The sequence below is a fragment of the Eutrigla gurnardus genome (assembly GCF_963514095.1).
Source record: "Eutrigla gurnardus genome assembly, chromosome: 16".
Taxonomy (NCBI): Eukaryota; Metazoa; Chordata; class Actinopteri; order Perciformes; family Triglidae; genus Eutrigla; species Eutrigla gurnardus.
The window spans coordinates 10,005,165-10,031,782 of NC_139927.1; the positions used below are offsets into that span (position 1 = coordinate 10,005,165).

The 26,618-nt window shown below is 41.4% G+C and overlaps 3 protein-coding genes across 4 annotated transcripts in view; 2 read left to right on the forward strand and 1 right to left on the reverse strand.

The window, feature by feature from the left end:
- The first annotated feature begins 81 nt into the window (after positions 1-81).
- On the forward strand, positions 82-10,741 carry cd164 (CD164 molecule, sialomucin). Of its 2 annotated transcripts, XM_084030375.1 has the most exons (6): positions 82-442; positions 1,137-1,208; positions 5,778-5,846; positions 6,146-6,286; positions 6,735-6,815; positions 6,922-10,741. In XM_084030375.1, exons 1-6 carry the CDS (start codon positions 373-375, stop codon positions 7,095-7,097), a joined length of 609 nt encoding a protein of 202 aa, XP_083886501.1. In that variant the 5' UTR covers positions 82-372; the 3' UTR covers positions 7,098-10,741. The 2 variants fall into 2 exon arrangements, with proteins under 2 accessions (XP_083886501.1, XP_083886502.1); XM_084030376.1 differs by lacking the exon at positions 6,146-6,286 and having other exon boundaries at positions 83-442.
- Positions 10,742-13,301: 2,560 nt separating this feature from the next.
- cep57l1 (centrosomal protein 57, like 1) lies at positions 13,302-16,983 on the reverse strand. Its single transcript, XM_084030369.1, has 11 exons — positions 16,840-16,983; positions 16,123-16,282; positions 15,825-16,013; positions 15,609-15,730; positions 15,317-15,430; positions 15,138-15,215; positions 14,927-15,016; positions 14,769-14,843; positions 14,399-14,661; positions 14,172-14,316; positions 13,302-13,841 (listed from the first exon to the last, which is right to left on the reverse strand). Exons 1-11 carry the CDS (start codon positions 16,858-16,860, stop codon positions 13,635-13,637), a joined length of 1,464 nt encoding a protein of 487 aa, XP_083886495.1. The 5' UTR covers positions 16,861-16,983; the 3' UTR covers positions 13,302-13,634.
- Positions 16,984-18,239: 1,256 nt separating this feature from the next.
- Positions 18,240-26,618, forward strand: part of sesn1 (sestrin 1) — a 47,113-nt gene continuing 38,734 nt past the window's right edge. The window contains exons 1-2 of the mRNA XM_084030367.1: positions 18,240-18,315; positions 19,324-19,643. Coding sequence (XP_083886493.1) covers positions 19,365-19,643 — 279 coding nt within the window. The 5' untranslated portion in view covers positions 18,240-18,315; positions 19,324-19,364. The remainder of the gene's footprint in view (positions 18,316-19,323; positions 19,644-26,618) is intronic.

Here is a 26,618-nt window from a genome sequence, read left to right on the forward strand (position 1 = left end):
TTTTACGTCACAGGTGTACTTTTTTTTTTAAAGGTAGCCTATTTGTGAGCGAGGTCTCTCTCAGCCAAACAAGTGACACCCAGCAGTTTGGTTGACGATAACACGAATAAACTCCTCTCCCTCTTGCCTTTGACGTGGTGGCAGTTCACGTACACTTGGTTTTTTCTCACTCCTCCCAGTGAAAAAGTGCCACATGACCTGTCAAGAAGGAAGTAGCGAGCTAGCGCGAGCAGCAACAGCAACGGCAGCGGCAGCGACCAGATACGCAAGACGGGGAGGAAGCTGTGAAATCTTCGAAATCTCACTCTCGACGTTTCTTGGCAGACACGTTTCCCCCGTCGGAGCAGAAAGGGCAATAACTTGGCAGCAGTCATGCTCCTGAAGGTGGTGTTTGTTACTGTGGTTCTGGCTCTGATTGGCGCATCCGCCGCAACAGACTCAGGTAAGTTTGCGACCTCACTGCTGAGCTAGCGGCTAGCTACGAGCCAGCCGTGTCCCTCCTTAGCTCGGCGAAGACACCCACCACTAAACTGATTTAATCCGTGTGATGCTTCCATTTCTGTGGACGTCACAGCGCCCTTAGACGTCTACGCCTCGTAGTTTGACAGTTGTCAATCATCCTTATTTTGGTTTACAAAAAAAACAAAACAATATACACGTACAAAAATATCTTTTTGGCAACTTGTCAGTTTTATTTCCACGCTCAAGTTGTCAGGAGCAGCTAACGCTTTAGCCTGCTAGCAAACTGACCTAAAATAACGTTTAAATTGTGTAACACTAGCTGTAACATGTCTCTCATGATGTGAATTATAAAGGGGGCAAAGGGCTGAATTATGGAGGCGTTAACTCTGTTTGCAAGATCCAGTTGATCTGGATCCAGATCAGCTTCTTATGCAACGTTAACTGCTCACATTTGCCTCTCTTTCTGTGTCGATATGACATTTCGCGATGTTATAATACGCAGGGTATTATAATGAGAATATAATGTGAAGATTTGACTTTGTTATTGTAAGTTAGACCCCCTTTTTTCAGCTGGCAACATCTCGACAGCTACAGTTTCGTTTTCAACCACATGCAGGAGGAAGTTACCTATTAAAAGAAACCCCAACTACATTTGATTAATGACTTCTTTGCAGATGGATGCTCCTCTCTGTCGTGTGCTTCATGTGGAGGCACTCAAGACTGCCAGTGGGTCAACTGCAGTGCATGTGAGTATCCGTCTAAACGTGTGGCAGGTGGTGGAGGGAGAGGCACAGGTTGGTCTCTGTGTGTCCTGGATTGTCCACCAGACAGCTGAGCTGGATTGGACACGTGATTCTTATGGTGTGGACAGAATGTATGGCAGTGGACGCTGATATTTAGATGATGTCATCCTAATTTCCCTAAAGCAAGAGCTGTACAGTAGTCGTCTGGCAACACCGACCGACTGACAGGCCGGTTTGGGAGTATATTACTGGCACAGAGCTCTGCAGGGTGAGAGGTCTAGGTTGTTGCGTAGACTCACCATTACTTCCCACAATAAATTCATTGTAGAGGATTGAGGGCAGGTGGGGCAATGCTAGACCCCTTTTGGACATTTAAGTCTTACTTTTGTCCTGATGTTTTTTTCCTGTCCCGTAATTTCATTAGCTTAATGGAAATGTCTAAACATCAGTGTCCGAGTATGAGAAATCTCTCTGACTTCTACACCATAGAGTGGAGAAGCAGAGAAATATGCTGCAGTGGTGTTTTTCCCAACCTAATTTGGAAGTCTGCTGGTTGTGATTTAGGAATATGCATCATTCAGTAAAAAGGAGTTGCCATAACAAAACTGCATGACACATTGCTTCCTGAGTCAACCAGCCGCTTTCCAATCACTGCATTTTCCCCGTTTGGTTTGTGTTTTTAATAGTAGTGGAGAGGATCTGGTTGTTTTGGCGTTATCAGTGTCAGGAAAAGAGGTTACAGGGTTCATGCGTAAAGCAGAAACACACACGGGTCTTTTGTGACTGTGAAGAAGAGGAACAGGAGAGGAAGCGAGGGGATCTGTGGCAGGAAGCCTGCAATATCCTAATGCTGGGAAACGGGAGGAAGGAGAGGATAACGGCAAGTTAGAGGAAAGAGTGTGCCCATAGGAGAAAGAGATTAGTGTCATGTGTCTTGTCTTCATAATTAATGAATTAATAAGGTGCTGTTCAGAGCAAAAGTGTACGGTGATCTTGAAGTGCCTTTCAGTTGTCATTTTTGTAGACTCAAAGATTGGACACCGTGACTTTATGTTAGCTGCATTACTAGTCGGTAGTCTAGCATCTACAAAATCATCCAGCTTTGTTCCAAACACAGTTAACATAAGTAGGACAAGCACAAGTATTTTAAGTCTCATGGGAGTTGACCTGTTTGACAATTTCACCAATGAGGCGCTTGGATTCTCTCACAGGGTGTATAGAGATTTGGCGATCCCACACCCTTGTTCTGCTTTGTGTCTGAATGATGAAGGGCCCTCTAATGATACTCTAACCATTCAGTAAGTGGTTGAACAGGATAGGCGAGACAACAATTCTTTACCTTTTCCCAGGGCAAGGGAGACTGGATGGGCTTGTTCTATTTCCTAAGGGAGAAACCTGTACGGGTTTACAATTACATTAAATGTACACAAGGAAATGACAAAGAATCAAACAAACCCAAAGGTATTGTTTAGTTTCAGGGAGATTTGGCTGTTTTTGCCTTGTTTGTTTTGGAAAAGGTGTCTCCTTGGTGCTGTTACACACCAGAACAAACACCTGATTACTACACAGGACATACAAGCAGACACAACACTCTTGAACAACACAGACTGCTCAAAAACACACATACACACACTAAGTAAGCCTACAGCTAAGCCTTTCCAAACCAAGAATGGATCACCTATTTTATATGAGTTCAGCAAAAACCCGGAAAGGTCAGCTCTGGCCAGTCGAGATGGCTTTGTCAAGGCACAGCATAACCACGCCGCTGCAGCGAGCTAACATCTACCACATTGTCATTACCAGATTTATCTTCGCTTTATGGAATTTGTGTAAACAATCCTTCAGAGGAACGTTTCCCTGCAGCAGTGTTTAAACACTCAAAAACTATACACGTGTACGCTCAAGCACTGTAGCGCCACTAAGTACAGGCTGCGGTCTCTGACAAAGCTTGTTGAGTTCCCTTAAGCAAGAAGCAGTTTTATGTGGCAAGATATGGCTTTCGTTCTCTGCTCTAGCTTGAGCAAGCTGTGGATGTACCTCGTGGTGGTGGTGATGTCACCATCTTGGAAAAGGGTGAGAATCAGACCTACCTTTCACAGCTGCCTGTGAGATAACAGCCCTCTGACCTACCGGAGGGTGGAGGGAAAAAAACCCCTCTCGCAAGCTTCGACATGCATAGGTCACAGTGTCAGATCATACAAAGAGTGTGAAAAATAATGCAGCCAGCACTTTGAAATTACTTGATCTTTGATGTTACAGTCAGTTTAGTTTCCAGCTTTAAAAAGTTTCACTTTGAGTTGAGGATAAATTATTTTCAGGCTGAACTAAAGTCATGTCGGGTAGCTGTGTTGGTAGTTGCTTGCCTCCAAGGCCGTTGCACACAAGATGTATATGACCTGATACAAAATCTAGCTCTGTGAGCTGTGGAGAATGTAACACAGGCGGGTGAGTCATTTTTTGACCCTATTTGGAGAAAGCCAAAATATTTTTTTCAACAATGGCTGCAGCCCTTCTGTTGGGTGTATCTGTAATTTATTGGCAGCTGTCTGGTGGGAGTCGCTAGGATGGTTGCTGTGGATTATAGTGTTACAAGCAAGGAAGGTGCAGGAAGGTGTTTTTACAGCACCAGGTGCCCTAGCTTGAGTTAACACAGTTCCCTTTATGAGGTTCCCATATTCCAGGATGATAATAACCACATATACTCATAAAATAAACTCATTTAAGAGCTTTTTTTTGTCAGCACAAAGATGAGGTCTTAAATGGCCTCCCTCGTCACCTGTTACTTTAAAGCTTTATGGGAAATATGTTTACCACTTCTGTATGACTTGACCTGTAAAATGGAATCCAGATAGGACTGACACAAGTTGAGGCAAAGTGCGGCCATGTTGGATGTTTGTAAACCGTTACTGTATTCTAATTACTGTATCCATGTCTAGTAAGTTCGATCCTTCAAACTGCTACTGAACGCAAAGCAGCAGCTAGTATTTATTGAAATAAGTAAAGTTTTTGTATGATTTTTAGTTAATAACGTGAACAACAGTGAAAATAATGTCCTTTTATAAGTTCAAACAGCCCACTGAGTGTCGGATTTAAAGAAAAAAGCTATTTGATACAAACTGAAATATATTAAATTTACTATATGGCAAAGTAAAGCATCAACTCATCAGAATTTCTTTTCTTGGAAAAAAGAAAAAGAAAAAAAATGCTCAAAATAATTCCGAACGTGTTTAGCTTGAACAACAGCAGTAACGTGAATGTTGTATAACTGGGTGTGAAAAGCACCTACAGTCACAAGGTGCTATCCATTGTGACTCATAGTTTCCTTACTGTGACACAGGCCGAGTTAGAGACGCAAAGGAAACACAAACAAAGACTTGTCTGTGTTGTTTACATTATGGAATTTCATCTCGGTATAATAATTCCTGTCTGTAAATTAGTAAAATATAAAGTAAAGATGTACATGATTAAATCAAGGCTTAGTCTGTATCTTGTGTTATTGTGAAGTATTTGGGTAAAGCAATACTTCATGGTAGGGCAAAGTCCCTTTCTGTCATGGTTAATTAGTAATCCGATCTTACAATAAAAGTGAATACACCTAGAGGATAAAACTATGAACTGAAAATGCTGAAAATCGATGTGGGAATGAAATTAAGTAATTTAACTTAAGTTCTGTACGCAAATACAATTATAAAGTCATTTACTTTGTACTTTTACTCTCAATACTCACTATATTTCAGAGGAAAATACATTAATTTGACATTTGTATTACTATTTACTTTGCAGATAAACATACATCAACTTTGACCAACTACAACATTAAAAATGTTGCAACTCTATTGCATTACATACTTTTACTTCTGATGAACTTGAAATATTTTTAGCTGATAAGGCACTTTTACTTAAGTAATATTCAAAATGCAGGACTTTGACTTGTAATGTATTTGTACATTGTTGTATTACTACTTTTCCTATACTTCCACCAATGGTCTTACATTACGTTTTTCTACTATGTACTATTACTGGAAATAAATGATGCGTTGAGTCATTAATCTCGCATTGCCAGATACATTGCTGATGAGATAAACATAATTAGATTTAAACAACAACAAAACAAACAAACAAAACAGGTTTCAGACATGAAAACATTAAATGATCAAGTGCTATCATGGAGGCGTCGGGATGGAAAGGATGCCATATTCCCAGCTACAGAATGTGGGCCTGTGTGAGCGTTTGCTCTGACCTTACTGTGTAGGAGATGTGATAAGAGAATTGCCGCACTGCATATCACATTGCGTAACTATTTAGTATGCACAGAGACCGATCATCAGATGTGGTTGCGATGTTTTGGACACACACAGTGATGTTGGGGATTTTTCTTCTTTTGTAAACTGTATTAGACTTAAGTGAATTGACAAATTATTGCCCAGTCATCAGCCCAGAAAAACAAGCTCAGACTTGAGGTGCTTTTTGCCAACATAAGACACTGAAATCGACTCTGATCGCCAGGGGAAACTTAATTAATCTAGAGCGTGAATCAGGCATTTAATTCATTATGATTTTTGTCTCTTTCAGCAAATGCTAGCTGTCGCAACATGACTGCACTGGAGGATCACGAGACCTGCACGAATGCTAGCTGCACCGGTAAGTCAAACAGGAACATTCTATATTAACACCTTCTTTCAGGCCCTATCGGCAGACTATATTTGTACACAAAGAAACACATTACATAATCTGCAGATTCTGTTTGGCTTTAGCTATGTTTTAACTAAGTTGTTGGTTAATCTAAAAGCTGTCTCTGTGCCTTTTGTTTGTGACCAAAAAAAAAAAAAAAACTGGTTAAGTGTAAAACTTAAAATGATTAATTCCTTAAATTGCCCACTGCTTGGTTGTCTCTTGCTTTCCCCCTTTTCACCCTGCCTTGGTGTTGGTTCCCTGTCCAGTTGTTACCGCAAGCACAACAGTCCCGGCTTCAATTGCCACTGCGGCTACTCCCTCTCCCACTACAGTCGCTACTACAGCCTCCCCTCCCCCTGTTGTCACCACCTCCTCCTCTAACAGCAGCAGCCCTCCGCCCGTCACAGGTAACCAATCCTGAAAAAACCTCTACTACTGCCTGCTTTAATCTGTATTGTCCAGCATATGAGGTTTGTAATGGTCTTGTTAGTTTTATTGAGATCTCTTAAAGATGAAATGCTGTTGTTGAAACAAACAATTTCACAAATGAAATTAAATGAAATAAATACTAAGTGATGTGTCTATTACATTTTTTTTTTTTATTACCACTATGGATTCACAGGATATGTGATTATTATCCAGTTATTATTGATTGATCTCGTTATTAAAACATGTTTATTAGGCTACACTTGATACTGGGTAGCAACTCAAGGAGTGTAAACTGCACCTCCTGATGAGTAACCGCAGGTGCAACTCAACCAGGTCTGAAATCTTAAGGGTTGCAACTTAAAACCTCTTTAAAAGTCAAGCAGTGTAAAGGCTAATGGAAGTGTTCTCAATGTGACCCCACAACAGACAATACAACCATGCCTTCCACCGCCGCCCCCACTCACAGTGGTAACTTCTCCACCCCTACGGCTCCAACCTCTACTTCAAGTAAGTGGTAGAGGCCGACATTGTGATGGACATTTTAAAAAAAAAATCTGCCTGTAATGTACATGAACAAGAAAAACAATGACCTTTCCTCTGTCTTTTATCACAGCTGGAACCACCACAAATGGTACCACACCGATTGTCCCCTCTCCTGCCCCTCAGAAGAACACCTTCGACGCTGCAAGCTTCATCGGTGGAATAGTGCTGGTCCTGGGCCTGCAGGCTGTGATCTTCTTCCTCTACAAGTTCTGCAAGTCCAAGGACCGCAACTACCACACCCTTTGAAGCAGCCACTATTTTGGATCCACATCACTCGACCTGTCCCCACCAACTAGAACCTTGCAGAGAAGACTCCCCCACTTGGCACGCACTCATCGCGACAGACTCAAACAGTGTTTTCAAGCAGGTTTTCTAGATCTTTGATGTTTGTGCCACTTGTGGTTCAGGTCTGGATTAGCCCTGCTATTGCAGAATGTATTATGTCTCACACACACACACACACAGGCCTGTATCTGTCAGTTATGCTGCGAAAAACTTGCAAATTTGAGGGGGTTTGTGTTATTTACAGCTCTCCTCGTGGCCTCATCAATTAAATACACCACATGAGAGTAACATAATTAGTCATGTACACTCCTGTCGATGGAGTAGTACAGCTGTAAACTGGTAGCAGTTAGATTATCTTTTGGGTCTTGATTTGGAAACACTATTTGAGTTCACAGCCGTTCTTAATTGTGATGATGGTGTGTTGCTTTTAGCCTGTTGAGTCGTGGGCAAGTTCCCTCTTCCCCCATTTAGCTGCATGTGTGTGTGTGTGTTCATAGATTATGTAAAAGTGGCGGGGTTACTTATGAGGGAACAAAAGCAAAACACAATCATCTGTCGTCAGACTGAAAAAAATAGCCATCCCTCTGGTTATTTCGGGTGTCTCCCTTGGCATTTAGGGGTGCTGTGTTTTCTGCTGTTGACTTCCCTATGACCCAATACTAGTTGTACAAAAAAAAAAAGTCAAAAACCAACTGCCAGTAGTGCAGCTTAATGCAATAAACCCCATATCAAGTTAATTTCCCATCCTTTAATCTCCCAGTTGTTAGTTCTGATTTGTACAAAGGTTAAAACTTACCCACTCTGACTGCTAACGCAGAGCTGCCCCCCCCTGCCCTGCCCATGTGTCAAAAAGAGAAAGATTGTAGAATATTTCAGAAATATAAACAGTTATTTGTTTGAATAATGTATAATATAGTGAATGGGGAGATAAAGAAAATGGCATGCACCTTCTTGATGTGGACAGTGATAGCAGTGAAGTGCCTTTAATGTCCAGCATGACTTAAAAAGAGAAAAGGAAGAGGATGAGTCTTTTCTTCCTGGTTGAGGCGCAAGTGTTATCATTAGTTTGTTTTTAAGGAAGAAACTGTATCGCTGTGCTGATATTGGTGAGAACCGTAGTATCCCAGCTGGACTGATGAGCCTTTTATTGTGAAGAATAGATAGATGTCACTCGAGGGCCTTGATCAGTCGAGATTGAAGGTTTTCCCTATAAGCAGAGGACTATGTTCAGTACATGAAACCTATGGTCTTCTCACTGGTGACTTTATATAAATGAATCATTTAAAGCTGCTTTCCCTGTTGTTGCACCCAGCACTGCTCCCAAATGTCCTACCGCCTCACTTTTTCTGTTTCAGGACTCGCTTGTAAATTGTGTTGAATTTCAAAGCATGAACCATGAGCTGGCAGGACATTTGAGCCACTGTTGGGTGCTTTATGTCAGGGAATGGAACTTTAAAGAAAATACAAAAATATTGGGCTTCATTTAAAAAAAAAAAAAAAAAAAAAAAAAGAAGAAAAAAAAAGAGGAGGATTGCAGAGTGCAATGTTGGACTGTTTGAGTGCTTATTTGGTCAAATGAGCATTGCACCTCTGATTTCTGACTGTAAATGAGAGGATTGTGAATGAAGTGCATAAGTGCAAAATCTAGGAAGCCGTGCTAGAGCTCATGTCAAGTTCACTAATTAGCTTGCTGCTTACTGTGTGGTTTTAATTATTTTTTCCCTTCCATTTTGTCCCTCCTGTACATAGCCATGTCCTGTTTTTGTTTATTTTCAAGGTTTCCACTTGAGGAAAGGCTAAATGAAGGAGTGTTTTTCAGTAAATTTTGCTTGTAGTGGCTTATCATTGTCGAGAATGTTTTGTTAAATGCCTTTTTTCTTTTTCATTATTGCATGCTGGATGCTTGGAGTTGTGATTTTTTTCCCCCCCTCCCATTGCATATGCTCTTGGATTTAGACAATTAAAACCACTTGATTATTTGTGATTAGCCCATATGCTAGTTGAAAGAATGCCTTGAAACAGTGTGCATTGAGCCAAAGTCCTCAGTTTTGGCATGGAAATTGAGCATTGCACTGACGAGCTGTGTTTTGTAACTTTGTCTTTGTAAATGTTTTCATGGTTCAGCCAAAAAGAAAAACCAGATGCTTGTATAAATACTCAGTCTTGAATATTTACTAGGTAATGGATGAATAATCACCTTGTTTTGTATGCCCAGGAACCGTAAGAAATTAATGATTGCAGACGTTGGTTGGTTTTTTTTCCGCCTTCTTTTTGTTTTGGCTTTCATAATTTAGGATAACATGTTTCTTGCTGCTCACCATTAATACGCCTTTTAACCTGGTCACCTGGTGGCATTAGGCTACAGCCCAAAGACCCTACTATGACGAGAAGGTTTTGCCTTAGCTGCACCTATTTGTTCCTTCTCTGCACGCGGAGAGCCTTCGCCCAAATTTAGAGAAATATTTGAGTTTTATTCACAGCTGTTTAGTGGCATGCTGTGTAACCACCGAATCAAGCCAAGAGTGTTCTCTGCTTTTTCGACATGGTAGCTGCATTCCTTAAGAACACAGCATCACATGTTGACATCATTGTGTGTCAAAACACCTCCGGTATCTGGGTATACCAATAGATGTCCATTGTGTTGCCTCTCCGCAGCTTCTCCAAGTCCCTAACTCAGTCCGTGCACCTCTTAAGGAAAAGTGCCTTATTCAGTTAATATCCATATATAGTTGTAGTTTGTAAAATAAGATGCCACACCTATTAAATATCGATGGGACTCAGCACTTTCAGACCCCTGTGAAGTGGTTTTCTGTGTTGTATTTTGCTTAAATGTCTGTTTTGTCATGCTAAGCCTTAACTTCTTGATTAAACCCACAGAGCATTTGCGAGTGGCAAGCTGTCCGGGCAATTACCAAGCTACTTTTGTCAGATGTATCTAGTGCTAAATAGTTGGCCTTCTGTTAGCATTTAAGTGTCTACTTTTCAGCCAGTCACACAATAGAATTATAGGTGTTAAATGCTAAGTAGTGCTGAAATGGCTATAACCAGCTAATGTATGGCATTGTTTTCAACAAGGGGAAGCCTGGTTGTAGCCTGGACAACTTCTCTCCAGCACAGTCATAAAATATCTGCAACATTTTCCTCCATAATGCAGTCATGTGATGACTTGAAAGTCCACGTTGGTTGTAATTTTCAATTGTTTTATTGAACGACTTGTTTTCTCTCCAGTAGGATTGGAAATGTGCTCTGTGACGGAGGGCTTCCCTCTCAGTTTTCAGCCTTGCGGTGTTCAGTTCCAAGTGCAACGAGTAAAAAGCGTTTTGATTGCCTCCTTTTTGCCCTGTGGCTTTATTTCTATGTGCACACATTGTAGTGCCATATCTTTTACCTTGTGTGTTTAGAAGTCATCAGCCTTGTAGGTACGATATTTCCAGCTTTGATACGCACAGACCGTATGTAGACACTTGCAGGTGCCTCTTGAAATGTTTTGTGCATATTTTGTGCTCCTTATTGCTCGCAAACCTTTTTTTTTTGTGCCTTGTTTTATGGTGTTGCCTTTAGTTTCACAATGTAAAGCCAATAAAGTTTGAATATTGTTAAACAAATCGCTGTATTTACTTTTCATTTGGCAGCAATACCAACTTTTCTTGGAGCAGGTCATTTACATGACAAATCACAAGTGGGACGATGACACACAGCCAGGTCTCAGGCTCCATCGCCATGGTTACAATTGAACACTAGTTACCTGGACAACTGAATGTATCAGGTTCAGGCTTTGCTTTGTATTGCCCTGTGTGTGTGTGTGTGGCTAATGCTAGGTCAACAAGTTATCTTGTTACAGAAGCTAACTGGATTATATAATATATTTCTAGGTTAATTTTGTTACCTTTGCCCCACTGACAGCTTTACCTGCTCCTTTGTCTGAGTGTGTTGGTCAATATGTTTGGAGCCTACTGAAAAATATATATATTATTTGCATAATCAGATTCTTATCGACACATTTCTAATTTTGCACATCCTGGACACAACCTGAACCCATCAGTACCCTCCATCTTCATTCTCTACCAGATAATCTAGTGACCCTCCATCGTCCCCCCAAGAAACATTTGAGGAGGCAAATGATAACAGAAACTGTATTTGTATTACATATTATTCTGTATATTACTTTTGTGATTTTTTCTAGATAAATATATCATACTTTCACCTGTTTAAGCATTTAGAAATCCCTCACAATTCATGCCCACACATCTAGAACTGGTGATGAGGGGTCACAAGTCCAAAAATGCATGTGTAGCATTATCTTGGTGTGTCTTTCTTTGTACGATACCACTCAACGTGTTTTGAACAGCAAATAGATACAAAGTTTATCACAACCATGTGACGCTATTTGCTGTCATTTACCATTGATATCCTTACAGATCGATGAGAGCCAAAAAACAAATAAAGCATCCCTCTGTTCCAAACAACCCGTTTGTTTTTTCACACTCTGTGTGTTGTTCTAATGGCAGTCTCCAAGGTCACAGCAAAGTTCTGCTTATGCAGCAAAAACAGAGGAAATGTTTGTGTATCTGTGTGTGTGTGTGTGTGCGCTCTCAAAAATCACAGTCTCTACAGTTGACTACATTCTTGAACGAGGTGTGTGCGTTCACTTTGTGTTTGTGCCGAGCCCAGAGTCCCCAGCTGGCACCGTTTCCCCGAACCAGACAGTTTAAGGGGAGAGTGTTTTTTTTGGACAACCACACCATCATTCCTCTCTCGTGTGTCCATTACACACAATCGGCAAGCCTGCAAAGTATCTGCTATTCAGTGACAGATATAGAAAGTGGAAAATCCTTCATTTAAGAAACATTTTCAGATAAACTTGTGTTTGTACACTGATGTGTTGTTGATTTTGAACTTTTCACTTTAGAGAAATGGACTATAGGCAAATGAATCTTAGACTTCAGACATATTTTTATCCTTAAAATGATAGTTTTCATGAAATCCTTCAACACCCACAACAAAATGCCTTACAGACTCACATCTACCCAGCCGTCCTCCATACACTGCTCTCCGAAGGCATCGCTGCTATTCAACACCAGCAAGTGTGTTTTTGTGTGCAGTCACAAGGCATCAGAGCTGCAGGTTCTGGAGAGACGTATGTGGTCATGGAGGGGCCCTGACTTGCCTCTGCTAACCTGATTGCCGTGTCCAGTCATGCTCTGTAATCAAATATGGGAGCACGGAGGAACAATGCAATAGGTTTAGTCTCTCTCTCATACGTCTGCTCAGTCCATTTAACCATGCTGTGGACTCCCGAGTCATGCCAAGAATACCAGGACCAAGCAGTTTATCTGGATAATTAACTGAAAAGGCTGAATGCAGAGGGCAACAATGACAATCATCTGTTTTCTACTCCCATGACCCTGAACCCTGGTCACGGCAGTTCGGGATGTTGCACCGTTTTAATTTTTGTTTGTAACAATTTCTGACTAATCAACCACTGTACAGATGGTGGTATAGGGAGTGACTGAGATTTACTTTATGGTAAAAGAAATGCTTTCGACGCATAAAATGTTTTGACCTGATGAGACAATAAAAATGTTGACCGAGGCTTGCTAACGAGATAATGGAGGAATGTCATGAGGCAGCTTCACATGTGATTATTCATCCCATAAAGAGGTGGCTGACTCAAATAAACAGAGCAAAGAAAATGTACCGTCATCTGACCAACCTACAATTAAGAGTGATAGCTATTATAGTTCAATTTACGAGGATTTAAGCTGTTTCGTGGTGTGAAATAGCAAAATCCATTGAAAAAAAAGTAGTTCCTCCCACTTGTGCACAGCGACATACACCACATCCGTTTGTCCTGTGGTCAGGGCTTCATTTACTCAGCTGTACATCCAGCTGCCGTAACAGAGTTCACAGAGCATTTGGTCCATCTCTATTACAGACGGTTCAGAACAGTAGAACCTGGGTGCAACATTATATAGTTACACCTTATTATTATACATACAACTGTATGGCACGTGGGGTTAAAGGTTTCACATTTTGCACAACAGACAAAGGCTGAGCACTGCCACCTACTGGTTCTCAGTGTGAAGTCCAAACAACGGTGCAGACAAAGAGGGAAACGTGTGTAGGCAGAAATCAAATTTAAACAAAAATCTTTTTCACAATAAGTAGAAAGAAAAAAGCTTTATTAAAATTAAAATATTAAAAATAGATTACTCTAGCTTCATTTGACATGAGACAGGCGTAATTAATTAACAATACACCCTCTATGTATAAAAGACTCTCTGTATGTGCAAGATTTAACTTAAATCAATGGCCCGTTGCTTAAAAGACTTTATTTATTACATTATCAAGTCCTTTGTATATTCTCATTTGTTAGTGAAAGGTTCCCAGAGGCCATTTGAAGAGCGGGAAAACAGGCTTCAAGGAACCAAGGGGAGTCTTGTGGTTCAACCAGCTGTAGTATCAAAGCACGTACACAGAAAGGTCATTCAGAGAAGCTCATGTTTCCCAGGAGAGGTCGTCTTGTTTTAGACTGTTTCTGAACTTCTGGGTCTCTCGAAGAAGCTGCAGGTTGTTGTGAGTGGTCCCGCCTTTCGTTCCTTTCTTCTTAGCCTCAACAAGAGAGGGAACAGGAGGCTTGATCCCACTCAACTTCTTGGCTGTGTGGTCCTTAGCACTTGGCTGGTTCTGGGTCAATTTATGGATCTGTGCATTAGCCAAACACAGAACACATTAGACACATACACTACCAACACAATTACGGATGGAGATCAGCTGACAGACTGTCTCTAGGTTGTACCGAGTGATGGTTGACAAAAAACGCATGTATCCTGTATTTATACAGGGAGACGGATATGATTCATGTTCATCTTATTCAAGATGATTTCATTGTTCACTTAAAAGTTTGTGCGTCTTATCTGTGACACAATACAAATGACTTATTTTCTTAACTACATGTAAAGTGATTCCAGTATGCATTAGTGACATTTTAAGAGTTTTAAACACTTTATATTGTCCCATGCCTAGTTCACATACCGTCTGCTGGTGTTTGCGGAGCTTAGTGATCTGAGCTCCCTTCACCTCCATCCTGGCAACCAACCTCTCCAGTTCTCTCTGCAGATCCTGCTTCTGCTCCAGATGTTGGGTCGCATCTATCTGGTGCACCAACTCTTGATGCTCACTGACAAAGAATAAAACCACACACATTAGTAAACATGTAAACGAAAAAGTAAAACAAAACACTTAAAAATAAACATACTCACAAGCTCATTTGTCCTAGCTCGTCCTGCAGAGCCAACAGCAGGTCAGAGAGCGAGCCCAGTGACTGCTCTGCTCGTTCAGAATCCTTGTCAGGGTCTTGAAAAGTGGTGGAAGATGGAGCAAAGTTCTTTTGGAGGCTTTTCTTGGCTCCACAACCAGACCTGTGCAGTGTACTCACTCGTTCACACAGCTGGGGCTGATGGTGCTTCATCATGTGTAGTATACTTTGCATGTTGGCGTGGACGGAATGGCTCGGGCTTGTCGACTGTGACAGGGAGGGAAAATCAGTCGAAAGGAATCAAAGGGAATCAGTTAATGATAAATGATAAACATGGTTGTTACAGTTAGCGAAGTGCATCAGAACGGACTTACCGTTCCTGCAACAAAGGGCAATTTTTTGTGCCTCGGGCCGCTTGGTGATGTCAGCTCATTCTGTCTGGGGGTTTTCTGGAGGTGGAAGACAGCTGTTATCACTAATATGTGCATGCAAACAAATATTTTTCTCTTCAACTCCTTAAGAAGAAGTATACCTTGCTGGTCTTTTTTGTTTTCTTCTTTGGTTTTGTTTCTTCAGCAGTTGGCAAAGACATTGGGAAGTTGACGTTCAACTCTACCTCCAGCTGTGGACATGATTTGTTGGCATTTCCCATTAATAGACTAAAAACTAAAACAAAGTGAAAATGTAGATGTATGTGTCATTGTTGAGATGGTCCTAAAGGTGAAGTGTGTGTGTGGACTGACCTTGTCTGCTTTTTCCTGCACAAGTTTACGCTCATGCTCTTCTTTCAGTAGCTTTTGCTCCAGAATGGCAAGCTTCGTCTGAAAGCAAAATTGCATTGAAAAAAATAATTCTTATTATTCAGCTTGTGATGATTAGTGTTTAGACTAAATTGAAAAACAAAATTTATTGCAAGAACCACCTCTGCCAGAGTTTGTGTCCGACTTAATTTGAGACACTCTGATTCAAGTTTCTCCAGCTTCTCCCGCTGAGATTGGGTGTTTGAGCTGCTTGGATGCTGGTTCTGCAGTGAAGCCTAATACGGGGTTAAATAGATTATATGGTGATTTAGTAACATTCATCTGGAAATGCTAGGAAGAAATGAAACAGATGATGAAATGCATTAGGATATAAACATGCCTTTTGGTACGTACTCCCTGTAAAAGAGTTAATTCAATCTTTTCTAAAAGTAGTCTGAAAGACTTTTGGACTACCTGATTCTCCATGAGGACATTCCTCTCCTTCTTCGCATTTTCAACCATCTTCCTCATGTAGTCTAACTGCTTCTCAAGGACCCTACACCGAGCCTCTGCAGACTGCAGCTTCGAGTCAACCTCTGTTATCAAAAACACAGACACAACATGTAGAGAAAAGACACAGAAAAGACTGCATTTCAAGTGGTCTCTCCCTCTGCAGCCTCCATCACTTACCTTTCGTACCAGAGTTGTCCGTCTCTGGCAAACTGGCTGCTGGTTGACTGGGCACCATGGAACATGCTGTAATCTGCTGATGCCTCTGAGCATCATGGGATAACTGACTGTAGCTCTTCTCAGTTTGCTTCCTTTCCAGCTCCAAACGCCTGATTTTCTCTTGGAGGGTCTTCAGTGCATCAACAACAGCTGAAGAGGAGAACAGAAAGACATATCTGGTTATTGCAGCAGATAGCTACAGAAAAAACAAAAACAAATGATATGACAAGAGTAGCTTGGAATAATGGTTGCCCTATACCTTTGCTGTCAATCTGAGAGACCCGAGGGCTGGTCATCTGTGAGTCCATGCTGACGGTTGAGTGGACAGGGAACTCAAGCCGTCTTGCTAATGGTATTATCCTGTTTGGAGGCTGGTAATAGCTCCCAATGTAACTGTTCTTGGAGGGCGAGTCGAAGGTCTACAGACAAAAAAAGAGGAGGAGGAGGAGGTTGCAACTAGTTATTATTTTTATTGGTGATTTTTTTAGACGATACAATTAAAAAAATATCAATATTATGCCCATTAAAAAGTCCTGACAACACAAGATGAGGTCTTCAAACGTATTCCAGATGTTTAGCTGAAATCAGACAAGTAAAATGAATATTTGTATTTAACTATCTGACGATAACTAACGCTTACCGACCAACCGTTTAAGTACCGTAATGGTTAACCAGTACACCAGCTTTCTGCAGCAGGTAGAGGCGGTCCAAACAAGCCTAACTTTAAAAGCTTCTGGAACTTCATTCACGCTAAAACTACCCTTTTCGTTTACTGTAATTAGTTATCTTAGTATAAAAACAGTGACACCCTTTGCAACCGCCCTCGTGTAAGTAAAGCTAGATAAACGTGTGTAACAACCAGTAGAATAGCGCCTTCAGATAACCTAACGTTAGCAACAACGGCAGCGATAGTAAACAATGCTAACGCTAACGGGTTAGCCCCATTCGCAGCTAACGGCTGATTTGCGGATGTTACCTGATCGTGATAACTCTCCATTTTGTGATATTGACGTTGATACTCGTTTCGGAACGAATCGTGTATTTGTATATTTTATATTCTCCGAGGGCTTGTGTTTTTAGCTAACAGGTTGCTCCGAGCGACAGCTGCTCGGCAGTCCCATCCGGGTTGTGTCACAACAGGCTGTCCGGACTTTTTTTAAATTTCCCTCCGACAGTGGTTCCGCCTGCGCACTGTGTCCTCCTCCACTTCCCCCACTGCAGATTGTGCCAGAATGTTCAGTGTGTGAGTGTATGATCAAGTGTTGTTTGTTCACCATCTGGCAGTTTGGCATCATGTAGATATAATCAGAATGCTGTAGATTAATTTCACCTTCCCCTTGAAAAACTAGGTTCACACACAATCCATTGGAGAATGCATTTTAGCAAGATTAAATAAAATATTTATTATAAAAATTAAGCGGACACAAACATCCCCCAAAATAGCCAGAATATGACCTTAGTGTTCTCAGTTGTAGCTACGGTCTTGATAACAAGTGTGAATTTAAATAAAAAAAACTACCAGGTCTGCTAAATTGGAAGGTGGTGGGGACATTATATCATGCTGTGACATGCTCGCTTTCAACAACAACAACAACAACAAAACAATTGTTTAAGCCATTTTTCTTAATGCTTAGGCTATTGTGGTTTAGTAAAGTGTCTTTCGCCAGTAAATCAATCAATCACCCTGTAAACAATTGCACAACAGCATGCAAATAGCCTGCTGCTGCAGCTAAAGGCAACATGTCTGCGGTGTGGCAGGTGTGCCGCGCTGAGATAAAGGATATCCTTCTCTATAAAACTCATTTGGGTTTTGAGTTTCTTCTGCAGACGTGTGCATCTTGTGTAGATTTGGGTGTCTTTTGGTGACTCAAACATTGCACACAACAATCTAATTTTAACTTCGTTCAGACAAACATGTTGACATTAATGGTTGCGTGCTTATGGTTTTTAACTGGCCCTCACTGTTTCAGTGTGTTGTTTGGCAGTTTAATTAAATGGAAATGTACAACACCCCCCCTTCCCCCAACTCCCTCTCTCTCTCTCTCTCTCTCTCTCTGTCTCTCTCTCTCTCTCTCTCTCTCTCTCCATGGCCTGTCTCAGTTATTTCTGATAAACAAGAGAAAGGGGGGTTGCTCTATGTATGCCGGGAGATGTAGTTCTTAAGAGCGACCCACTAAAACACACAGCGAACGAGGAGAATTCAACTCCCATAAAACCTTCCCCCCACGAGCTTGGCAACTCCTCTGCAGCCAATCAATTGTCAGAATCCAGACAGCGCCGCCCATGAATTCCTAATACCTCCTCTCATTGGTCGGCTTGCTCTGCCAATCAAACGTTAACCCTCAAGTTACCGCCCTCCTGTCGTTTTTCTTTCCTGGGGACGAACGTTAGTGGTCAGTGCTGTGGCAAGGCGTCCCGTAGCAGAAGACCTGCACCGAAGAATGTGGATAAAGTGAGTGTTTGAGAATGACACTTATTGTTTTTGGTCTACGGTGAAAGGTTTGCGTGTAGGAGTGTGTTTTTTGGCCGCGGCTCTGTAGTACTTTGCCGGTGTCTTTGTTAACGGGCAGATTGAAAGCCGTGACACGAAAGGAAGCTATGGGGAGAGATTGAATGGGCTCACTAACGTTAACTGACAAGTCGCGTATTTTTATGTTTTCAGTCACGATATGTCTTACATTTACATATAATTCGGCAACCATGAAACAACGTCGGGTTTTTTTTTTTGTCGTTTACGAAAGCTATGTGACAATGACACTTTATTTGCCAGATTATGGTGGTGGATAACATCAGTAAATAGCCCGTCTGTTAAACAGGCTTTTTCTTGGAAGAGTAAATATCAGTATTACAGTTTGCAGCATGATCTGTCAGAACCCGTTTATGCTGTCAGACACTTTTCTCCATGCTATGTACACCTTGGTATCTACACATTTTCATATCAGTGTTATATCAGTGTGTTCGGGCATTCTGGGCCTATTGGCTTAAAACAACAACAACAACAAAAGTGTGTTGTTGTTGTAACATCTTGATTTGTCATATTTGATTTGCTGGATTATTTAAAAAAACAAAAACAGACACTCATGTCTGGTTATTTGATCCATAAACAGTTTCTCATGTGACAGAAAAATTACTTTATCACACCCTATATTGTTATATAACATACTTTATAGATCATCCATATTGCTCTCTCCTTTTACTGATTTATAGTTTGAAAATAAACTTGTAAGTGCTCCTTGGTGGACAAAGAGTGTAATTGCAATTTGCAAACATATTTTTGATGTTTATGTTCTGCAATTTCTTGTTAATTGACAAATGAAATTTCTGTCATACTGAAATATTGGGCAATAGCTTTGGCTGGTCATTTTATCATTCAGGCAATTCCTGCAGTACTGTAAAAACATTGTTTTTTTCATTCTGTGATGTAGACATTGACTGTTATTACGTTTTATTTGTTGCACAGCCTGTTGTAAGACAGCACAAACGTTAGTCCTACACCAAAAGATGGAAGTGCAGGTCCAAGAGTCTCTGGGGAGATGGAACGGGCTGGGCAGCCGGGATGCCATCTCCAGAACCGAAGCCATGGAGAACATCCACCAGGACGTTATGAGGAGAGTGGAGGCCATCAGGCCCATACCATCACCAGCCCCATCACGCCCAGCCTCGGGAAGCCCTCCCAACAGTGACCTGAATGACATGCTGGCTCACCTCCTCATGCTTTCCAAACGGTGTCCCTTTGATGACGTCAAGGAGCGATGCATTCAGCTTTTACAGGGCGTCCAGGTAGGAGACTCGTACAGCTTATAATGAGACCCGAGTGAGCTTCTTGTTCTATGTTGCATTAAGCCGCACCGAGCTGTGACACATCCTGTCATACTAGCGCTTATGGTATGGTTCTGTTGCTGTCTACTCCTCTCTTCACCTCTCTGTAAGCATTGCAAACATCGTGGTTGAGTCAGAACATCACTGCGACCTAATGCATGTTAATCAAGTGGATTGGCACGATGAGACACCATTAACTCATTAACGCTTAAACACTACAAGAGCCAAGGATTTACCAATCGAGCTCTTCAACTTCATGCATACATGCAAAGAGAAGAGCGAGTCACTGGTTTTACTGGTATACGATGGGTGTAACATTACAAGGAATGGGGCTCGCTAAAGGGGAGACATCACACCGACCAGTTGTCTGTCACAACCATCTGCTGACATCATATCCGTCTATAAGCTTAACTCATTGTCAGCACCATCGGTATGCCATACCGTTTTTAATGTTGGTGTAATTTGGATTCAGCTCACAGCTGAATTTCATTCTGTACTCTTATTGTTGTAAGTTCTTTCCGAACCAGCCTTAATAAACAAAGTGGAGAGGGAGGGCTTGAATCAAGTTAGAATTGTCCTTATTTACTTGCAGAGAGTAAAATATTGGATTTATCCCAGCTTTACCATGGTGTTTACTGTGGCCTGTTCCACTTAATGAGCCCTCTAATAACAAGAAAAAAAACTAAGCCTGACAACATTTGATGACCTGACATGTTGTTTTTCTGAGGAAATAGACTGTTTAGTAGTGGCATTAATTCCTGTTTGTGCGGAAGTGTTTTTGGAAGATGGAGAGGGCAGAGAGAGAAATGAGAGAGGGAGAAAGCTGCTTTGCGGCTTTAGCAGTGCACCATAGTACACACTGTCTGGTATTTTTGAATTATGCTAAGCTGCATTTGCTGTGGGCTCGCCAAAGGGTGCATTTATGAGCCCAATGTGGCAGCTCATGTCGTTCTGGTCCCACGGATGAAGACCCTCCAGACCAACACACACACACAGACACACACCCCTTTCTCACATTGTCAGGGATGGAAGGGGAAAGGGAGGGGGGCATGGGCTCAGACAGACCTCTAATTCCAATAGATCCGCTGATTAAAGACAAAATCTTTGAAAGTACAGACAGTGCGTTTCCCCTTGGCAACCTCCCCTCTTCTAGAAGAGGAAGGCCTCCTGCTTGGTGAGAATAATGTCTCTTAATAACCACATGGCTTGCAAAAATTTGGCCCCGAGCTATGTTTTGCTAGTGTATTGCTCCAATATGGATATCGACAGTATAGTTTTTAAATTATATCATCTGTGGAAAAAAATCGAATTCCAAATGCTCATAAACAGATGGTTAGAAATAAAATGCCTTTAATATATGTGCTAGTACATAAAAAAATATGCTAATGCATATTGGGAAATCATTAATCAACATTTTGGAAAAAACACATTCCCTTTCCTATATATCACAGCTGCAAGTTAGCTTTAGCCTTATATTTAATGGCAAGAAAGCAAATTTACCAAAATGTCAAACTATTGTGGCAAACTATTTAAATATGTGTGCCGTTATGTAAAGGAGAAGACTTGGATATTTTATCCCGCACATACAAATTAAGGCATATTTTAAATTTTTTGCTTGTGTTACCATTCCCTTTCTAGATCCAATAATGGTTAAGGAGCCCGTATAATAAAAAAGAGGTTCAGAAACATCTTTCATCTAAGGCCATGGGCCCTTCTCTGGTCCTAGCCATTACCTCATTTGTGTCATCTGAGTCGTTGATTGTTTTTCAAGACTCCCTGTGAATATGCAGGTAACACTGTGTTCACAGTTAAAGGAATGGGCATGTCAGCCTGAATGTTTGCTGTGTTATGTTGCCCCAATATTTCTGAGGTTAAGGGTTACGTGGTCACAGCCGAAAATAGGGTTCCATGTGTGCGGGGAGGGGTCGGGTTCCCATATGGCGTCCTTTATGTAACGATTTGCTGGGGTGAACATACAAGGGTCAAAATGTTGCCGGTGCAATCCTGCAAGAGTGGTCAACATACACAGACAGTGTGTCGTCCTGGGGCTCATCGAGGTGGTTGACCTCACCGGCCTTTATTGATCTGATGCATATGGGAACACTGAATAACGACGCTGAAAACAAATGCAAACATGCACACAAACCAAGGGAGACAATAGTGTTTGTTCTAAGTCTATGAAAGGGGTGGGCAGACTCCATCGTCTCTTTTTCTCTCCGGTCACCATGTTCCCTCGCTGGATGAAAGGAGCCCAGTCTTGGGCGGCTGGACAGAGACAGAGAGGGGTTTCTTTGTGTTATGTAATTACTCCATTGAGTTAGCCCTCTATCCCAACTTGAATTAAGAGCCAACCTAAGATCAACCTTTTCTTGTGATGCAGGCTGGTGCTGCTCAGCCTTCAGAGTGTTTGTCTGCTTCTACAGCCTACAGAGATGAAATGATGTGGTAAAGAACGAACAGAGAATTCCACATGGACATGGAGTTTATATGGTCAACTGGCAATGTAGTCCAGGTCGTTTTAGGTTTGACTTATTTGTGCTACAGTACTAAGACTCAGCTTAATTACGGAATTGCAGCATTTCTTTGTTGGTATTGTAGCTTGTTCTAAAACCAAGCGTTTCTTATTCTAAAGTTTTAATGAACACTTCTGCATTAAACAGAGGTGCCTCTCATGTATTGTCATAACATTTGAGTTGAAGAGCTAAGCATCTGTTTTTCTGAAGGATAAATCCCCGACAATCTTTCAAAAACTCAATTTTTGAAGGTATTTCCACATATCCTCAAAGACTCTTTGTTCAGAAGGATAAAAGAAAATAATCTTGCGCTGCAGCCAAGAAGACTTTTATCCCATTTCCCAAGTTTGAACTCTAATTTGTCTGTAATATTTCCTAACGCAAACAAAGATGATAACTGATATGTTCAATTTGTATTATGTGAACCAACATTTAAAAGTTTAATTTAGATATATACAAGTTATATGTTATTTTCCATTTTGTATTTTCATACTTAATCCGCGTTTATATTTTTACTGTTTACAAAATGTTCAATCATGGACTGACAACTAAAGATCAGTCCTCGATTAGACTTAAAATAACTAGACAAAGGCTGTGGAATTTTCAAGCTTTTGCTCCTCCAATTTTTTGTTGTTGCACACTAACTAATTATGGACATTTATGATGGCTCAGCAGTCCCTGTAATAAACACGTATGTGTGATTAATTAAGTGAAACGGCTTCCGAGCCACCTCTCAGAATAACCCAGGACACAACACACCCTAGGAAATGACATCACAACTTGGTCAATTACATAAATCTTGCATTGGTTGAATTATTTGAGATATCATATTACAGTATTAAGTAGTGATTGATTGTAGATTTGGTTTGGTATCAGAATGCTTGTCTGTATGAGCCTCGACGGTTGTGAGGGTATATACACAAACTTAACTTGTCAAACTTGACGGACAGCAGTGTGGACAGATTCAACAGTGCTTTTCTGAGAAGGCAAAGTCAAAGTCCACGCGTAGACCAAAACATTAGTTCGGTTGTTTAAGTTTGTGCTTGCTGTCTCGTTTTCATATGCTTGGTGCATGAATGTGTGTATATGTACATGCCTTTGTCTTTGTCAGTGTACTATATCTGTCAACATGTTTGTGTGCATGCCTCCAGTCCTCTCCGGGCTTCCTCTGCGTACTCTGTAAATAGAGAGAGGGGGACCCATGAAGAGAGAGAGAGCCTTGTGGTCTGGACAGATCTGCTGGATTACGGGCAATCTCAGCTCGAACCAGGTCAGACAAATTGCAAGCGGAGGGGGGAGAGAAAGCAGCAGCAGGCAGTGACCTTTGGCACAGTAACTGTACAGTGCTCCATGGATATGGAGGATGTGATAGCGAAAAAAGCTGTGGATTTACAGCTGCCAGCCAGCTGGGCAGAGTGATGGGACAGTGTTGATAGGAGGTCGGATGGGTGTGTGCACACTGGCAGTGTGTCTGAGGGAAGTCCAGTCTAAACTACATGAAGCCTAATGTTGCAATCATATTGTGGTCACTTATGGCTTTCTCCTTCAAGCCTCTAGCTTTTCTGTGATGCATTTGAGCTTCTTTTCTGTTGCTGTCCAAGAGCTGAAATGGTAGTTCTATTAATCAGTGATAAAATCAGCGGTTAGTTTTCACTGTTTTCACTGTTGCAAACTGAATATCTCTGTGTTTGGCACTGTTGGCTGCACAAAACGAGACATTTGAAGACATTTTTTGGAATTTGGAAACATCTTTGGAAATTTTATAGACCAAACAATCAATTAATTACTGTAGAAATCGATAATGAAGATAACTATGAGTTGCAGCCCTATGAAATAGTTATTGTGTTGGTGTCTTATGCCACATGCTATGCTTTCATTTATTCAGTATGTCTATTGCACAGGAAAATAAGCTATGCAAGACTCTCAGAATTTATCTTGACTTTTCAGCACCAAATGCATGTTTCGCTAGAATATCAAAGATCAGTTCTAGCATGCTAGTAAATCATTCTAACACACAAGCCCCTACTTTGATCCGAAAAACACAGACAGACCCCCATCTTCCAGCCAGTGCAGCTTGCTGCTGGCTGTAGACTTGGGAAGACTAGTGAGGAGGGGGCATGTGGGAAGTGTGCAACTAGGTCACTGTCAATCCTGCTGTAAGCCTGAATAAATGATTTAAAAATGCACAACTTTCCATTTCTAGCCATTATTACACATTAAATAAAATCTCAAACATTTTCCTGTAGAATGAAAAGGTTGGATCTTTTAAATGTTTTTCCTCGTAAGAATCATCCGTCTTCATTTGTTCCACTAAAACATTTACAGACTGTATTACCCTGGCACTGAGGGAGGGATGGGCTTGTGTTAGGTATGGGCTTTTGCAGAGCCCAGGCAGTCGTCATGGTACCAGTGGCACGAGGTGCAATGATGGGGTGGGTTGGTTGACACCGTTACTTGGGGGTGGGGGTGCTGGCTTGTCTGTGATTATTTCTGGCAGAGCTATTCAGGAATTGAGAGGGAGAAAGGGAGGGGGAGAGATGGATGAGTGGGAAAGAATTAAAGTGAATATACTGCAAAACACGATGTTTTTGCACCGAAGGTTGAGCATGAGATGAGGGAATGTAACAGTGATTGAATAGATGAGAGGTGAAGTGGGGAAAACGATGGAGGAGGTGGAACAAACACTCTCTTTCTCTGTATTCAGTCAACAACCTCCAGTTGAAAACAACAACCCAGACTCCGTAGCCTGAATCATTTCTATAATTATAATAAATTCTGTCTGGTCCATGGACCATACATGCAATGGCTGTAAATGTCCCTAAACCAGAGTAAAGTCCACATAGATAATAATTCCCTATTAATAAGCTGATAACTGGGTCACTTGTGCCGACATCTTTGCAATCCACCCTGGCTTGCAGTTAGTTTTCTCCCATCTGATCAACATACATTGCAAGGCTCAGCTTGTCTCACCCACACAACCCGATGCCGTGGAAGAGAGGAGGAGGGGTGTGGAGAGAGGAGGTGAGGCGGGGGACAACAGTAACAAAGTGCTGCAGCAGGAGGTGGGAAAGGAATAACAAACTCTTTTGAAGGAGAGAAACACACAGAAAAGGCACATAAATAAAAGAGTTATAAAGGTCCCGGCTTGCTTTCGTGTTCTACTGCTCCGCATGCATGTTTCAACCTCGGGTATAGCAGGATTTGCTGTGTTGCTCCTATCAGGAGACGCAAGAATAGAGATAGGGGGATCACATGGTGCTGTTGAATAAACAAGGCTCCCTCTCTTTCTCTCTCATTGCAAATGTGATATTTATAACTTGCACATGGAATTAAAGTTCACAAATTATTCATAAAGTGAAGCCCTCTGCTGCTTCGTTAGCTCCTATTTATTTAAAAAAAAAATTTTGCCAGCGCGCCTCTCAACAGATTTTGTTCAACTCGAATTTCTATTGGTTTAATGTTGCCAGTAGGATCTTGTGTTACTGTTCCACACAATTGTTGGTAAGTGTGTAAATGTCAAAGAAATCCTGTTGGTTGAACAGTTTTCTTTTCGCTAAGCTTTGAGCCATTCAGAATGGCTCTTAGCACTTCACCCAACACGTCATATGAACTGGTTCTTTTCGAGTATATCCTGATCATAAGGAGCAGCAGAGGTGTTCTGTGATCCTGACGCTACATATAGTCCCCCCCCTACTTTATTGTTGGAGGTTGCTGGGGCTGAGAGGTCTACCATATATATCCAAACACAACATTATTTATTATAAAGAATCAAGTCTTTATTAAGTGACTTAAACATGATTTTAGTAGTTTTAATCCAACAGTACATTTACATATACACAAAACAAATAAGTCTATTTTAATTTTGAATTGTTACCGCCTTACGTCTGAAACTAAAGGTTTGCCCTTGTATATTTCTAAAGGCTTTTGGATATCCTGAGGGAGTATTTACACACACACACACACGCACGCACGCACACACACACGCACACGCACACACACACACACACACACACACACACACACACACACACACACACACACACGCACACAGAAATGCCCCCGTTGCCTCATACACTCGGCTTCTGGTCTTGGACACTCTCATCTATCGACTTGCATGCCATCTGTTCAGTATTAAGTTGATTTAATTCATAAATCTATGATGAAGGTTATTGTCCAGTGGCGGTAGTATTTGAAGGGAAACAAATCAATACATGCCTTTTATCCTGCACGCTTTAATGCTTGACTTTTTACTTGATGAAAAAGAGCCATCCATTGAGTGGTTTCATCATTCACACAGCTTATTGAGGGACTGAGGCAGCTGCAGTTCACCTGTGTGGACACAGTGGGGCACTCTGTACTAATCTGTAACCTTCTTCTGCTCTCTTCTCAAGTTGCTGGATGGGAATTTTCCATGCACTGGGCT

What these genes read in the sequence shown, in the direction of transcription:
- cd164 (XM_084030375.1), top strand. Translation starts at nt 373, where the DNA reads ATGCTCCTGAAGGTGGTGTTTGTTACTGTGGTTCTGGCTCTGATTGGC. An exon ending in ATCCGCCGCAACAGACTCAG is followed by an intron (nt 443 to 1,136) that starts GTAAGTTTGCGA and finishes ACTTCTTTGCAG; the next exon opens with ATGGATGCTCCTCTCTGTCG. An exon ending in GGCTCCAACCTCTACTTCAA is followed by an intron (nt 6,816 to 6,921) that starts GTAAGTGGTAGA and finishes CTTTTATCACAG; the next exon opens with CTGGAACCACCACAAATGGT.
- cep57l1 (XM_084030369.1), bottom strand. Translation starts at nt 16,860, where the DNA reads ATGGAGAGTTATCACGATCAG. An exon ending in GGACAACTCTGGTACGAAAG is followed by an intron (nt 15,731 to 15,824) that starts GTAAGTGATGGA and finishes TTTTGATAACAG; the next exon opens with AGGTTGACTCGAAGCTGCAG. An exon ending in TCCGCAAACACCAGCAGACG is followed by an intron (nt 13,842 to 14,171) that starts GTATGTGAACTA and finishes GCTAATGCACAG; the next exon opens with ATCCATAAATTGACCCAGAA.